The sequence below is a fragment of the Dunckerocampus dactyliophorus genome, chromosome 12 (genome assembly GCF_027744805.1).
Source record: "Dunckerocampus dactyliophorus isolate RoL2022-P2 chromosome 12, RoL_Ddac_1.1, whole genome shotgun sequence".
In the NCBI taxonomy this organism is placed as follows: Eukaryota; Metazoa; Chordata; class Actinopteri; order Syngnathiformes; family Syngnathidae; genus Dunckerocampus; species Dunckerocampus dactyliophorus.
The window spans coordinates 13,431,132-13,446,636 of NC_072830.1; the positions used below are offsets into that span (position 1 = coordinate 13,431,132).

The 15,505-nt window shown below is 37.6% G+C and overlaps 1 protein-coding gene across 5 annotated transcripts in view; it reads right to left on the reverse strand.

The window, feature by feature from the left end:
* The window catches only part of schip1 (schwannomin interacting protein 1), a 369,798-nt gene that overhangs the window by 15,063 nt on the left and 339,230 nt on the right, over window positions 1-15,505 (reverse strand). For all 5 annotated transcript variants that reach the window (XM_054793942.1, XM_054793943.1, XM_054793944.1 and 2 more), the window contains 2 exons: window positions 3,441-3,559; window positions 602-719 (listed from right to left, as the gene is read on the reverse strand). In XM_054793942.1, the coding sequence (XP_054649917.1) occupies window positions 602-719; window positions 3,441-3,559 (237 nt within the window). The remainder of the gene's footprint in view (window positions 1-601; window positions 720-3,440; window positions 3,560-15,505) is intronic.

The window sequence follows — 15,505 nt, forward strand, 5'->3', positions numbered from 1 at the left end:
AATATGAGAAACAAACTAAACTAAATAAAGTTGTCATTTTGGAAAAATTACATTGGGGAAAAAGTTATAATATTGTGAGATTAAAGTCCAAAAATTATGGGAATAAAGTCTTATTACAATAAAAAAATTACAAAGACTATTTAAGATTATTTATTTATTTAAATGCAAAAAAACAGCAAAAATGGGGAAAAAAGAGTGCTTTTTTACAATATGTTTTTTCACCTATATGAATGACTAGGCTGAGATGTAGTTTTTTCTTGAACTATATATAACTTCTTAGCATATCTACATGTGTTGCTTTACCAAATATCAAAGTGGCAAAGTTGCATCCTTTCATCATACAGTGGAAGGTAATCATTGTACATTAGCAGCAGAGTCAGGATGAACATTTCCCTCTCGTTGTGTTAACTGCGTTTCGGGCTGACAGGAGGTTAATGCGGCCAGTCATCCGTGGCCTCGCTGAGCGTATTCCAATTCCTTTCTCATTTGCTGCTCGGGAATTGGTTAACAGGCCAGAAAAGGCAGGCAAAGACGTCCATATGGCTGCTAAAACCGATCCATATTGAATATCCATGAGAGTCTGGTGTCACAGTAGTCGTACCATGGGGGACAGGGGCGTATCCAGGCTGGTCTCCGTCTTGCTGTCGTCCGCATCGCTGTCCTTGTCGCTGCCGCTGTCGTTGACGAAGCATATCTGCAGGTTCATGCCGCTCTGCAGCCTGTAGCCGGGGCGCACGGGGTACAAAAAAACGAATCTGTGATTCCAAAATACACCATGAGCACACACTCAATAGGTTCTCGTGTTTTTAATCTCTCTCTTGTCTTTGATACAGGTCGCTGCAGCATGCAGCAGGGAGTCCTGGTCCGACATCGCAGACACCAGGCGGGGCTGAGCGGATACGACCACAGGTGGGCATGGAGCGCTGAATGTGGATCAATAATCTGCTTTTTCAGCGCAGTAATTACAAACACAGCTCTGATTAAGCACACAGCCGAGATCACTACTGATTAAAATAGGATCGTGCATGTTGAGCAGTCTGGTTCCAAAAGTGCTGTGTCTTTTTCCAAATATAGACGCTTCGAAACTTTTTGGAAGACTAGACCAAAAGACTTTAGTGATTTAAATAAAGTGAAACCTTGGTTAGCATCATTCACTTGCTCCAGAAGCAAAACGGATGCTAACCGAATCCATTTTTCCCGTAAGAAATAATGTAAGTCCAATGAATCCAAACATGTCAACGCATGTTTTTATAGTTTTACAATTATAGTCTTACATGCAGAATCCGTTGGAAATGCATATAAATGATGAATGAAAGGGAGAAAGAAACATTTAAGGTTACTTCTACCTTCCTTGCAGACATGATTGTTGACGTGACTGTTCCCAAGACACGTATGGTAGCAAGATCCACACCTTCCTCTTCAACACCATCTTCCGGTTATTTCTTGAAATTCAATTCGTGTTTCTCACCTCAATAACCCAAAATGGAGCCAAAGAAAGATGCAAGTGGCAGCATTTTGACAAAGAAGGTGAAAATTCAAGAAATAACTTGGATTATTGAGGACTAAAACAGGAAGGTGGTGTTGAAGAGGACCCTAAATGTCCATTTATCCCCTTCATTTATATGCATTTACAATTGTTTTATTTATTTAAAAGTATAAAAACGGGTTTTGTGTTAAAATTCTCGAGAGCCAACCGCTGATGATATCATAAACGAGCAACAAAGATGACCTCCAGTTCCGGTTGCCATTTTGCAAGTGAGTTAAGTATGCTAACAAGGACTTTTTGTGATAAAAATACATTAAGAGCACAACTGGACTCACACAGTGAGATAACACAACAAGACGTCACGCGCCATATTGCACGCTAACCGGAAAATATCGGCAAACTGAGGCAAAATTTTGGTGTAAATTGTCGACATTTATCGCTCGCTGAGGTTCCACTGTATCAGTAAATTAGTGTAGATACGCCATAAAAATGAACTCATTTTGAAGTACAAGTATCAATCCATCGAGCTAGCTAGTTAGCTAAAGTTAAGTTATCCTGACCAAACTGAAAAGAAAACTGCACTTTTTTTTTTTTTTTTTTACAAATTTTGCCCGTCATCCACGAACCATTGTTATTATTATCGTTATTAACATTGTTACAACAAAGAACTTTTTTAGTGGTGTAGTGACACCTCACCTCACCACACCGGCTAGCTAATAGCGGGCTAGAGACGAGCTTCACCACACACTCGCCCACAGCGTGTCAGTGATGCGCTCAGAAAGCATCCACTACCGAGAGGTAACGCTACATATTGGATCTGCCACCATTGCGGCTATGTTTTTGTTTTTAGGTTTGGAAAAGTTAATGCTAAGTGTAGCGTTCCTTTCTATGTTGCTACGTGAAATCAATGCCCCCAGGAAGGAAGTTCCGCAAATGCTTAAAATGACCAAAATACTGCAAAATACTGTAAGTATTGCATGTAATCATGACTGTTACTACATGTTACTACATGCTCACAGCATGGATATAAAACCATAAAAGCGTGTTGGTGGTTTTGGGAGGTGTTTTAATAGCAGGCTTTTTAGGCAGAATGAGACGCGTCCCGTTATATGCATTAATTAGCTGCCTCTTTTTAGCTGTTTTTATATCTTTAGAACGCAAAGAAATGCAAAAGACGTGTATTCATGTCTCACATAAGGATTGTGGATGATGGGCAAAATCCCCCCAAAAAGTGCACTTTTCCTTGAAGTTGTTCATAGCCTGACTAAGAAGTACATTTTAATTCAGTGAAAGGGAAATAAAAAAAACGTGGCAAAAGATTGAAGACATTTAAAAACATTGCTGTTTTTTTAAAATTACTTTTTACATTTAGATGAAACGTTCCAAGTCCAAAACACTCTTTCACATGAAAGTAATATTTTTCATGAATACCACAGCTTCCTACTGCCTTTGTGCCACTTTCTTGTGTAATTCCCAGTCAGATAAAAACTATTCAACAAACAAAAATGAACTTGAACTCCAAATTTGGCCAGCATAGATGAACAGGAGCTACCCAATTTGCTAGCGATTAAAAAAAAAAAAAGCAAATACAAGCCTTATTTTTGTGAATTTTGTTATAAATATACACATTTTATAGCTAGCAATGTATTTGTACCTGAAGGAAATGTCTTTTTTGATTTTATGTAAGTGCATTTTGGGAAGTGAGTGTGAAAAATGTGCACTTCCTGTTAGCTCTCGTTTGTCCCTCTGCTGTATTTAGGTAGCTGCGTCATTTGTTTATTTAAATAAGGATATAATAACAGCGGCTTGTATTTGAGAGAGGATTCCTGCAGGAACCAACACCCCCCCCCCCCCCCCCCCCCCCCCCCCCACACACACACACACACAAAAAAAACCTAACACAAGAGCCCGCAAATGTAATTTAAAGGTAGTCGGTGAGACGACGTGACGTTACCGTGACGACAAACTTGGTTTGCCGCTCTTGCTGCAACTGGTGTAGATGCCCGGTCCATCGTCAAAGAAACTGCCCAGGGCCAACTTCTGCCTGATGGACTCTCTCTCATTCTTTTGGGCCTGAAATAGAAGAGAAAACAACACATCTTGTTAGAACTTCTTCTCCAGGTTGTCATGGCAGCTTTATTTTTAGGCCATGACACCATTTCCCCCTTCCGTGAGTGCCTGCCGGCTGGTGTATTAATAGCAGACGCTTCATTTGCGAGAGCCTGGGTGTCATCTTAACAAGCCGTGATACAAAGTGTTGAGTCAGCGGAACAGTCAAAAAAACCCGTGTGGACTCAGTATATTACAAAAATAACATTAAAGGAAGACATTACACATGTTCACAGGTAGAGGGTGCTGTTGCCTCATAGAAAAAACCCCAACCGTTCATACGGAATGCACATTAGTGTAATACGTTCACAGCCCAAAATGTAGTTTGGAACTTCAGCAATGTGACATAAAGACCGGATTGGTCTTATTGGAGTTTTTTTTTACTGTTGTAAGGAGAAACAAACAAAACAAAACAACAAATACATTTGTAATTTGTAGAAAATTATGTTGCAGAAAAAAGTTATAATGTGACATGAATAAAGTCAAATTATTATGGGAATAATCAGTCAGAATTCCAAGATGAACATTTACAAGAAGAAAGTTGAAATTGTTTGGGGAAAAACAATTTTGCTGTGATTTTACAAGAATAAAGTCAAAATATGGTGAGAAAAAAGTCGGAATCTAATGAGAATTTTACAAGAATAAACTTGCAATGTTGCGAGGAAAAATAATGTCATTTTGGTAGCGTGGAGTTGGAATATTTAAAAAAAAATGTTTTTTTCATAATATTATGAGAAACAAACAAAACAATGATTACATTTGTAATTTTTGGAAAATTTGAAAAAAAGTGCTAATGTTACAGGAATAAAGTCAAAATATCACTGGGATAAATTCACAAATGGGCCGCCCTTTGGCCAAGTGGTTAGCATTTTGGTCACACAGTCAGAAGATCGGGAAGATCTGGGTTCGAATCCCCGCTTGGGCATCTCTGTGTGGAGTTTTGCATGTTCTCCCTGGCTTATCTCCTGGTACTCCGGCTTCCTCCCACATTCCAAAAACATGCAGGTGAGGTTAATTGGTGACTCTAAATTGTCCAAAGGTATGAATGTGAGTGTGAATGGTTGTTTGTCTATATGTGTCCTGCAATTGGCTGGCGACCAGCCAGGGTGTACCCGCCTCTTGCCCAAAGTCTCTGGACCATAAAGAGGATAAGTGGCATAGAAAATAAATGGATGGAAGTCAGAAATACAAGAAGAAAATTTACAAGAAAAAAGTTAAAATTGTTGGAGGGAAAAACAACAGCACAAATGGAAAAAAAAAAACGTATTTAAAAAAAACTAACAAATTTTACGAGAATAAAGTCAAAATACTGAGAGGAAAACAGACGAAAAAAACAAAAAACAAAAAAAAAAAAGGAATTTTACGAGAATAAACTCGTAATACTATGAGGAAAAACAATGTCATTTTAGTAGCTTGGAGATATTGGAGAGCTGGAAATATTAAAGAGAGCTTTTTTCAAATGTTGTTATATGACAAACAAACAAAACAATAAATACACTTGTAATTTTTTTTATAATGTTGCAAGAATAAAGTAAAAATATTGTGGGAATGAAGTCATAATATTACGAGAAGAAAATATGTGACGATTATTCAAGAAGAAAGTTGAAAATAGGGCCGTGAAATGATAACAAATATTAATCACATTAATCAGTTTTCGAATTAATTAATCATGGTTAATCACCATTTGCCAATATGTGTGAAGTATACCCACTTTTGCAGTATTTCATGAACAAAAGGACAGGACACAATTAAATATATTTGTATGCATACAGCTCCAAATGAACCTAAAGTTTAAACCAAGCACACATGTCTGCAAACGTATTTGTCTAACACTAGCCTCTTTACTAGTAGCATAACATTTGACTCACACTTTAACAGCGTTGTTAGGAGCCACTTGAAGGGTTGCCTTCAAAGACACCATGTAACTTAGCACGAGCACACTTAAATGCAGCAAATTGTACTTCCGCAGTAAGAGTTACGTTAGTGCAGTGAATCCTAGTTATTTTCTGTCATGCCCCCAGTGGGGCATAAGTGTTGTTATTTCCAAAGTGTACGTGAACGCACCTTGCTGTGACAATGAGCAAGTGTTCTGAGGCGGACTAGAGACGTGTTTGTGAGTTGGAGATACATATATGGTGGTTGAATTGCTCTGCTGTTGATGTGTTCAGGTCAGGATAAAGTTATTCAAGTCAGACTCTGTGTGAGTCTGTGGGGATGCTAACGTGGTCATAACGGGGAGATGAGGCTTGACATGATACACATGCATTAATGACAAAAAAAATCTAATGTAAGTGATGAAATCAGTTAATTATGTCCGTTAACGCGCTATGTTTGACAGCCCTAGGTGAAATATTTAGAAAATTTAATTAAAATTGGAATAAAAAAAAAAACACAGCACAAATGGGGGAAAAAAGAGGAAAGACTGAAGTTCATACTAATCATTTCACCTGTATGACAAAGCTGACATGCAGTTTTTTCTTGAACTATAGATAACATCTGAGCATACTGCATCTACATATGTTGTTTCACAACATATCAAAGTTTCATTTTTCACTACGTGGCCCCTCGCTGGAGAAAGTGTGGACACCCCAGCAATAGATGGTAATAGCCGTACATGAGCAGCACTTAAAACTCCCAGCGTTCCAAAAATGACAAACTACTAACTAAGCACGGCATGTCTTGTTTTGTTCCAGAGAGCTTATTTTCTCCTTTTCGATGCTCATTTTTCCAATCATATTTTCATTTTGGTCTGTACCGTATATAATTTTCCTACAAAATACAAAATGGCGATGAAGCTGATAAACAATAAAAACATTCGACCGGGGTTCTTCTTCCTTTTTGCTCACATTTTTCCCATTTCTTGCCTATCTCCATTCCCCACATTCCCATGTGCTCTTATCTGCTCTGTTCAGCCTCACAGGTGCTCCTTCCAGGCGTCTCCATCTGCCTCGGGGCCTTGACAATTCTTCCAAGCTGTCCTCTCTCATCGTTCCATTCCCTTTCCTCCCACACCTTCACCTTTCCCCCCCACTCCTTTTCTACAACACTGCCTCTTTTTCTGGACAAATGGACACAAGCCCTCCCACGTGGCCACCAGATGGCATGAAAGAGGCAGGTGGACTGGAACTGGCACACAGAAAGACACGCTGTCCTTTTTTATTTCAATGTTCCAAACTCATAAAACAGATGTCTAACAGAAATGAGGACACCCTCACATGTAGCAGTATAGCGTTACTATACACACAGCCATTACTGTCTAAATAGTGAGTGCAAAGATAATTTTGTCTAGCCTACAGTCAAGTGGCAGCCTTACGGTCTGGGGCTGCATGAGCGCTGCTGACACTGGGGAGCTGTGGTTTGCTGAAGCTAAACGTTGTGAAGCAGAGCACAATCTCCTCTTTTGGGAAGCTAATAATAAAGACACCAAACACACCTCCAAGATGACAAGCAACCAAATCCATGCAGCTATACAAGCTGTACAGTGACTACTCTAAACGTATATACAAGTGTGAAGTATAATGGTAATAAAAATGGTTGCTGGAATGTGAGAGGAGTACAGTAATGCCTTGTTTATCGCAGTTATTTGGTTCCACAGCTGGCAGTGATTTCCGTGAAGTAGGATTCCTTATTTATAAATTGAATATTTTGGTAGTTAAAGGATAGAAAACCTGTTTGCCACTAATACATTTTTTAACCAGCCCTCTAGACATAAAATAACACCCCTATAGTTACCTTTACATTCATATTATTCAGAGAAAATGAGACATTTATGACATAAATAGAACTATTGTGTGTCGCAGTAAATGTTTTCCAGTGCTAGTAGGGGAGCAGAATGGCTGGCGAACAGGAAGTGACGTCAGGGGTTCAGAGTTGAGTTTTAGCTAGTCGTGGGTTAGTAGCCTGTGTTATTATTACTGATTATTATTAGTATGTTATTATTGTTATTATTGTTGTGCCTGTTGCTTGTGCAACAATTACTGACACCTAGTGACCAATGTAGGATACTACATTCACAATTTCAATGCGTCTTCTGAATGCCTTATATTTACAGACCCTTTCCAAAAAAATTGAATGTCATGGAAAAGTTGTTTAATTTCCATAATTCCATTCAAAAAGTGAAACTTTCATAAATTATAGATTCAGGGCCCGCAATTTAAACAATTTTTTTCGTAATTTGGGTTTCCAAGCTCATAAAACCCACGAAAACAGGAAATCAAAAAATTTGAATACTGTGAAGAAATCACCATTTACTTCTCAGTTTTTGCAGGAAAAAAAAGAATGAAATTAGGATCACATCAAATCAATCAATATATGGTACTTTCAAAACGATATGTCAATCTTCAATACTTGGTTGGGAATCCCTTTGCCTTAATCACTGCCTCGATGCCACGTGGCATTGAAGCAATCAGCCTGTGGCATTGCCTGGGAGTTATGGAAGCCCAGATTTCCTTGATGCTTGCTGTCAGCTCTTCTTTGTTGTTGGGTCTGGTGCCCCTCATTTTCCTCTTGAGAATACCCCATAGATTCTCAATGGGGTTTAGGTCCGGTGAGTTGGCTGGCCAGTCAAGCACTGTGATGGCATGGGCATCAAACCAGGTTTTGGTGCTTCTGGCGGTATGGGCAGGGGCCAGGTCCTGCTGGAAGATGAAATCTGCATCTCCATACAGATCCTCAGCAGAAGGACTCATGAAGTCCTCTAAAACATTCTGGTAGACTGGTTGACAACACCCGCACCGGACATTGCACCCCAAATCATGACGGACTGTGGATATTTCACACTGGACCTCAGGCAGCTTGGGTTCTGTTCCTCACCCGTCTTCCTCCAAACCCTTGGACCTTGATTCCCAAATGAAAGGCACACTTTACTTTCATCGGAAAAGAGGACCTTGGACCACTGGCCAACAGTCCAGTCCGTCTTCTCCTTGGCCCAGTGGAGACGCTTCCTACGTTGGCTCAGGTTCAGAAGTGGCTTGACCCGAGGAACCCGACAGTTGTAGCCCATCTCCCGGATGCGTCTGAATGCGGTGGTTTTTGAAGCTGTGACTCCCGCCTCATTCCACTCTTTCTGGATCTCTGCCAGATTCTTGAATCTTCCCTGTTTGATAGTCCGCTGAAGCCCACGGTCATCTCTTTTGCTGGTGCATCTTCTCCTGCCACATTTTGCCCTTCCTCTAGACTTTCCATTGATGTGCTTGAACACAGCACTCTGTGAACAACCAGCCTCCTTAGCTATGAACTTTTGTGGCTTACCCATCCTATGGAGGGTATCAATGATGGTCTTCTGGCCAGTTGTCATGTCTGCAGTCTTCCCCATATTGAACCCAACTGAGACAATTGAACCAAACTGAAGCAATTTAATGACACCTGGGGGAGCCTGTGCAGGTGATTTGAGTTTAGTAGATGATTAGTGTGACACTCAGTTTAAAACATTCATGCCCTGCAAAATTTGGGCTGATTTCAAGATACAAGATACAAGATACAAGAGAGTTTTATTGTCATGTGCATAGTAAAACAGCAGTTATACTATTCAATGAAAATCTTATTCTGTTCATTCTCCCAAGAAAAGAAAGAAAACAAATGAAAGAATAAGAACATAAGAAACATAAACACATAAACATATATACCAATAAATTAAGCAACAACAACAGAAGAGACATTAATAATTAATTCTTCACAGTATTCAAATTTTTTGAATTCCTGTTTTCGTGGGTTTAATGAGCTGGAAGCCCAAATTATGTAAAAATAAACAAATAAATACTTGAAATCGTTTAAATTGTGGGCCCTGAATCTATAATCTATGAAAGTTTAACTTTTTGAATGGAATTATGGAAATGAAACAACTTTTCCATGACATTCTCATTTTTTGGAAAGGGTCTGTATATTTCAGTTCATTTAGCCACTTTTATGCTTGAAAATGTTTCAATTAGGCAAAAATACATACCATTTGTTTAAATATGTATTGTTTTGACTAATAATAGGCCGTGATAATGATCTTTGTCTTTCCTCTTGCAAGAACTGTAATGGTTTTGAATAATATCTGGTAGCTGAAGTCGAAGTTTGAAATGGATGTATGGAAGGATGGATGCTTGGAGTACCATTCATTCAATGAAAACACAAAAGAATTGAATTGAAAATGCAGATTCACATATTCCCCTTTAAATACAAGATGACACGTAGATACTAAGAAGTATCCTCCTCCCAAAAGCAGCACAAGAGTGAGGTTAACATGTCTACACATCACACCTGCCACATAAAAGCACTTCCTGTCTTTGTCTACACAATGAAGTGTCCTACAAAGTGTCGTTAGTGTGCTTGGGTGGGCTGTGTGAAGGCAAACAGACATCATGGCGTCCCTCATAAAGTATTTACAAAGGTGAGGAATACGACACAGTGGGGTAGAAGCACCAATTAGGAAGTCAACACGTACCCCCTGCTTGCGTGTTCTTTCCACACTCATCAGCCAGTGCAGGACAAAGTTTGCGTAAACTACACCAGGGGTGACCAAACTTTTTCCAGCGAGGGACACATAGTGAAAAAAGAAAGGATGCCACTTTGATATTTTGTAAAGCAACACATGTAGATATGTGAAGACGTTATACATATTTCAAGAAAAAACTGCATCTCAGCTTTGTCATATACAGTAGGTGAAAAAGCCTGTTATTAGCATCAACTTCACTCTTTGCTCTTTTTTTTCCCAATTTTTGGTGTTATTTAAAGTTTTCCAACTATTTAAACGTTCTTCCTAAATAATCTTATTCATTTTCTTTTTGTATATGATCACTTTATTCCCATATTATTATATTACATAACTTTTTCCCAACCCAATTTTCTAAAAATTCCAACTTTATTTTTAATTTTTTTGTTTCTCATAATATTACGACTTAATTTTTTTAAATTTAATTATTTAATATGTATACTCTATGCTACTAAAATTACACCCTTTTTCCTCATTATGTTTCGAGGTTTCTGTTGTAAAATTGTGCCCTTTTTCATGTTTTTGTCTTAATATTTTGACTTCATTCTCGTAAAATTACAGCTGTCGTTTCCATTTCTGCTGTTGTTTTTTTAATGTTCCAAATATTTAAACTTTTTTCTTAAATAATCCTATTAATTTGACAGTAATATTATAACTTTATTCCTTTAATAATTAGAGTTTATTCTGACATAACTGTATTATAACTTTCCCCAACCAAAATTTCCAACAAATACAACTTTCTTCTGTTTGTTTCTCATAATATTTACAACTTTGTAAAAAAAAAAATAGCATATTCTTTCTTTAAAATTTAAACTCTATGCCACGAAAATGACATTATTTTTCCTCAATATTATGGGGTTATTGTTGCAAAATTGTGACTTTATTTCAGGTTAGAATATGAGTTTTTTGTCTTAATATTTTGGTTTCATTCTTGTAAAATTACAGCTCTTTTTTCCATTTCTGCTGTTATTTTTATGAAATTTTGCATCTATTCCAACTTTCTTCTTGTAAATTTTCTTCTCGTAATTATGACTTTATTCCCATAATTGTTTGGCTTTATTCTCGTAACATTCTAACTTTTTCCGAAACCTAATTTTCCCCAAATTACAATTTTATTTCTTGTTTTGTTTGTTTTTCATAATATTACAACTTTACTAAAATGAAATAAAAAAAAATATTTCAACTTCATGCTTAAAATGACATTATTTTCCCTCATAATATAACGATGTCATTCTGGTGAAATTATAACATTCTTCTCTTAACGCTATGACTTTATTCTCATGAAATTACTGAAGATTTTGTTCTTTTTTGATGTAATTTGGTTTTAGGCCAACAAAAAAACAGCTGCTGGCAACAAATGGCCCCTGGGCCGCACTTGATGTAAAGCATACACATGCTCATCAAAAGAAACACCTTCGTTCTCTCGGTCTCCTCACCACGACCAAGTTGCAATTGGAAGCTTTATCGCCATTTTTCCCACTTCCCAGCTCTGGCGGGGAGATTTGCAGCGATGCGCTAAAGCCCTCTCAAATGGCAAATTGTCTTGGAGTGGCTCCCTTTGCGATGGATGATGAGATGGAAAATTGCGGGAGCCATGGAATTAACATTTCAATGTGGGCAGGAGGCGAAGAGAGGATAATAGTGACAGCCCTAACGACCTCCTTCATCCTGAGCATCCCAAATTAGATTGGGAGGAACAAAATCAAGCTAATATGTGTTTTCCACAAATTGACCAAAGTAGGAAAAACAACAAAGGAACTCATTGATGAAGGTAATTCCTCCTTGGCGCTGCACTGGAACCTTTCATTTTGATGACAGCTCACTTGTATGAGCCCCTTCAATTTCCACATTAGAGTGGGGAGATTTATTTAATCATCTGTGCTAACAAAGAGCATCCATTTTCTCCCTTTTCCAGACCGCCAGCTTTTATAGCCGGCAACTGTTTCATGCTTATTATGAATGTGAATGTTTGTCTCACTCGCATGCCTGTGGGCTTATATCTTTTCTTCAGTCAAATGCCCCTGACGTTGTTCACATCCGAACATAGTTTTGGGAAAAAATATTCCTCTAAAGTCAGACAAAACTTGCACCCTTTGAAGAACAATCACCATAAAGAATTGTGACCTCATAGATTGGCCTTAATGTTATCGTCAAAGATCATTTAACAAGAAAACCAAAAAAAAGAACAGCAAAACTGGAAGAATCTGCAGTAATTTTACAAGAATAAAGTCAAAGTATTAACAGAAAAAAGTTGTAATCGAAAAAAAATCTTTTTACAAGAATAACGTTATAATATTATGAGGAATAATAACGTCACTTTAGTAGCAGAGGGTTGAAACTTTAGAGAAAATAGAGGTCACTTTTTAAAAGTCGTAATGTGATGAGAAACAAACAAAACAACAAATAAAGTTGGAATTTTTGTAATATTAGGTTCTGGAAAAAGTGATAAAGTAAAAATATTGTTGGAATAAAGTTATAATTATGAGAAGAAAATTTACGAGAAAAAAGTTGGAATATTTGGAAATGAAAGAAAAAACAATAACTGTAATTTTATGAGAATAAACACAAAATATTGTATGAAGAGAAAAAATCCTGTGTTCTAACTTGGAAAAAGTCAAAATTTTACAACAATAACCTCTTAATATTATGAGGAAAAATAATGTAATTTTAGTAGCCCGTCCATCCATTTTCTATGCCGCTTATCCACACTAGGGCTGCGGGAGGAAATGCTGAAGCCTATCCCAGCTGACTTTGGGAGAGATAAAGTTGAAATATTAAAGAAAAATACGTTATTTTTTTTTTAAAAGTCGTAATATTATGAGAAACAAAAAAACACAAACAAAATAAAGTTACAATTTTTGGAAAATTTGGTTTAAAAAATTGAAAAATTATAACACCACGTGGTGTGAAAAAGTGTTTGCCCCCTACTTGATTTCTTATTTTCTTGCATGTTTGTCACACTTAAATGTTCCAGATCATCAAACAAATTTAAATATTAGTCAACGACATCACAACTGAACACAAAATGCAGTTTTTAAATCAAACTTTTTATTATTAAGGGAGGAAAAAAAATCCAAACCTACATGGCGCTGTGTGAAAATGTGCTTGCCCTCCTGTTAAAACTAAGATTAATTGAGATCTATCAGTTATAATCATTATATCGTTATATATCAACATTATAAAGTCATTTCTAAAGCTTTGAGACTCCAGCAAACCACAGTGAGAGCCATTATCCACAAATGGCGAAAACATGGAACAGTGGTGAACCTTCCTGCAAGTGTCCGGCCAACCAAAATGACCCCAAGAACTCAGTGACGACTCATCCAAGAGGTCTCAAAAGACCCCACAACAACATCCAAGGAACTGCAGGCCTCACTTGCCTCAGTTAAGGTCAGTATTCATGACTCCACCATAAGCAAGACACTGGGCAAAAACAGCCTGGATGACATAGTTCCAAGGCGAAAACCGCTGCTGAACAAAAAGAACATTAAGGCTCATCTCAATTTTGCCAGAAAGCATCTTGATGATCCCCAAGACCTTTGGGAAAAACTCTGTGGTCTGACAAGACAAAAGTTCAACGTTTTGGAAGGTGCGTGTCCAATCACATCTGGCGTAAAAGTAAAGAAAATTTCAGAAATAGAACATCATACCAACAGTAAAATATGGTGGTGGTAGTTTGGTGGTCTGGGGCTGTTTTGCTGCTTCAGGACCTGGAAGACTTGCTGTGATAAATGGAACCATGAATTCTGCTGAATTCTGCTGTCTACCAAAAAATCCTGAAGCCATCTGTTCATGTCCTCAAGCTGAAACCAACTTGGGTTGTGCAGCAGGACAATGATCCAAAACACACCAGCAAGTCCACCTCTGAATGGCTGAAGAAAAACAAAATGAACAGTGGAGTGGCCTAGTCAAAGTCCTGACCTGAATCCTATGGAGATGCTGTGGCATGACCTTAAAAAGGATCTTCATGCTGGAAAACCCTCCAATGTGGCTGAATTACAACAATACAACAAACTTCCTCCGCAGCGCTGTAAAAGACTCATTGCAAGTTATCGCAAACGCTTGATTGCAGTTGTTGCTGCTCCAGTTATTACGCTTTGGGGGCAATCCATTTTTCAAACAGGACCATGTCGGTTTGGATTTTTTTCTCCATTAATAATAAAAAGTTTCATTTAAAAAACGTCTTGATGCTCTGAAACATTTAAGTGTGACAAATACTCAAAAAACAAGAAATCAGGAACACTTTTTCACACCACTGTATATTACAAAGCTGAGTGGCAGTTATTTCTTGAAATGTATACAACTACTTACTGTAGCGTATCTGTACAAATTCTGAAAGTGGCAAAGGCGCTTCTTGTCATTTTTCACTATGTGGCCCTCGCTGGAAAAGGTTTGGACACCCCTGATGTAGAGGAATGTGACCAAAATACACAGAGACGTCATTTGCTGCCTGCAGTGTATTCTAAAAATAAAATGAAACACAGACACACTGCATTACAGCATAAATTACAAGAACTTTTTTTTTTTTAAAGTGCTTGCATTAAGCAGTGCGGGAAGACACACGTGTTAGCAAAGCTAGCATAGCTACATGTGACCTACACTACAGTCCATTTTGTCCAGCAACAAGCTAAGCTAGCTTAGTCTACTTGCTAAAAAAACAACAACTAAATGATTAAACTTACAACTCTCATGTCTGGAGATGACTGGGATAGTTGGCAGGCTTGATTCGATATGTGTAGTGAAGCCTGCTGCTGGTGGTGATGGTGGTTGATCACGTACTGGTGGTGGCGATAGTGTTAGCATGTACATGAGAAAAAAGGTTTTTCCCTTATGATGTCATGAAAACGCATAAGATCAAAAGTGTTTCCTACATTGTCTTTTTCTTGAATAAATCCTTCCTTTTTTCTGGATATATTTTGGTGTAAGAAGTACCAGTACCGTCAGACCCCCTCTGACGTAGAGCAATAATCCCCACTGAATACCCCAAGGAAAGGATGATATTTGAATGGATGTTTACATTATGTAAAAAGGCTAAAATTAACTTCATATATGGACAAAGACAAAGCTTTCTGTTATGATTAGTTATTAGGGTCAACATTCTCCTTCCATTTAGCCTTTTTGCACTATTTTTCTGCATTTTTGCTGGCTTTTTTGGTTTAATTTTAATTCTACAATGTGCTGCGCGTTGATTCTCAAAAAATTGTGACTTGTTTCTCATTAGAATGTTAATATTTCTGACTTTATTTTCATCTGTTTTTTTTTTTTTTCATTAATGCTCTTGTTTACTTTTAATTTTCCAAATATTTCAACTTTCTTCTTAAATAATCTTCCTTAATTTAAATAATAACCAAATTTTCTTCTCGGATATTTTGACTTTATTTTCCTAACATGGTAACTTTTTCCGCAACCTAATTTTTCAAAAATTGCAATTTTGT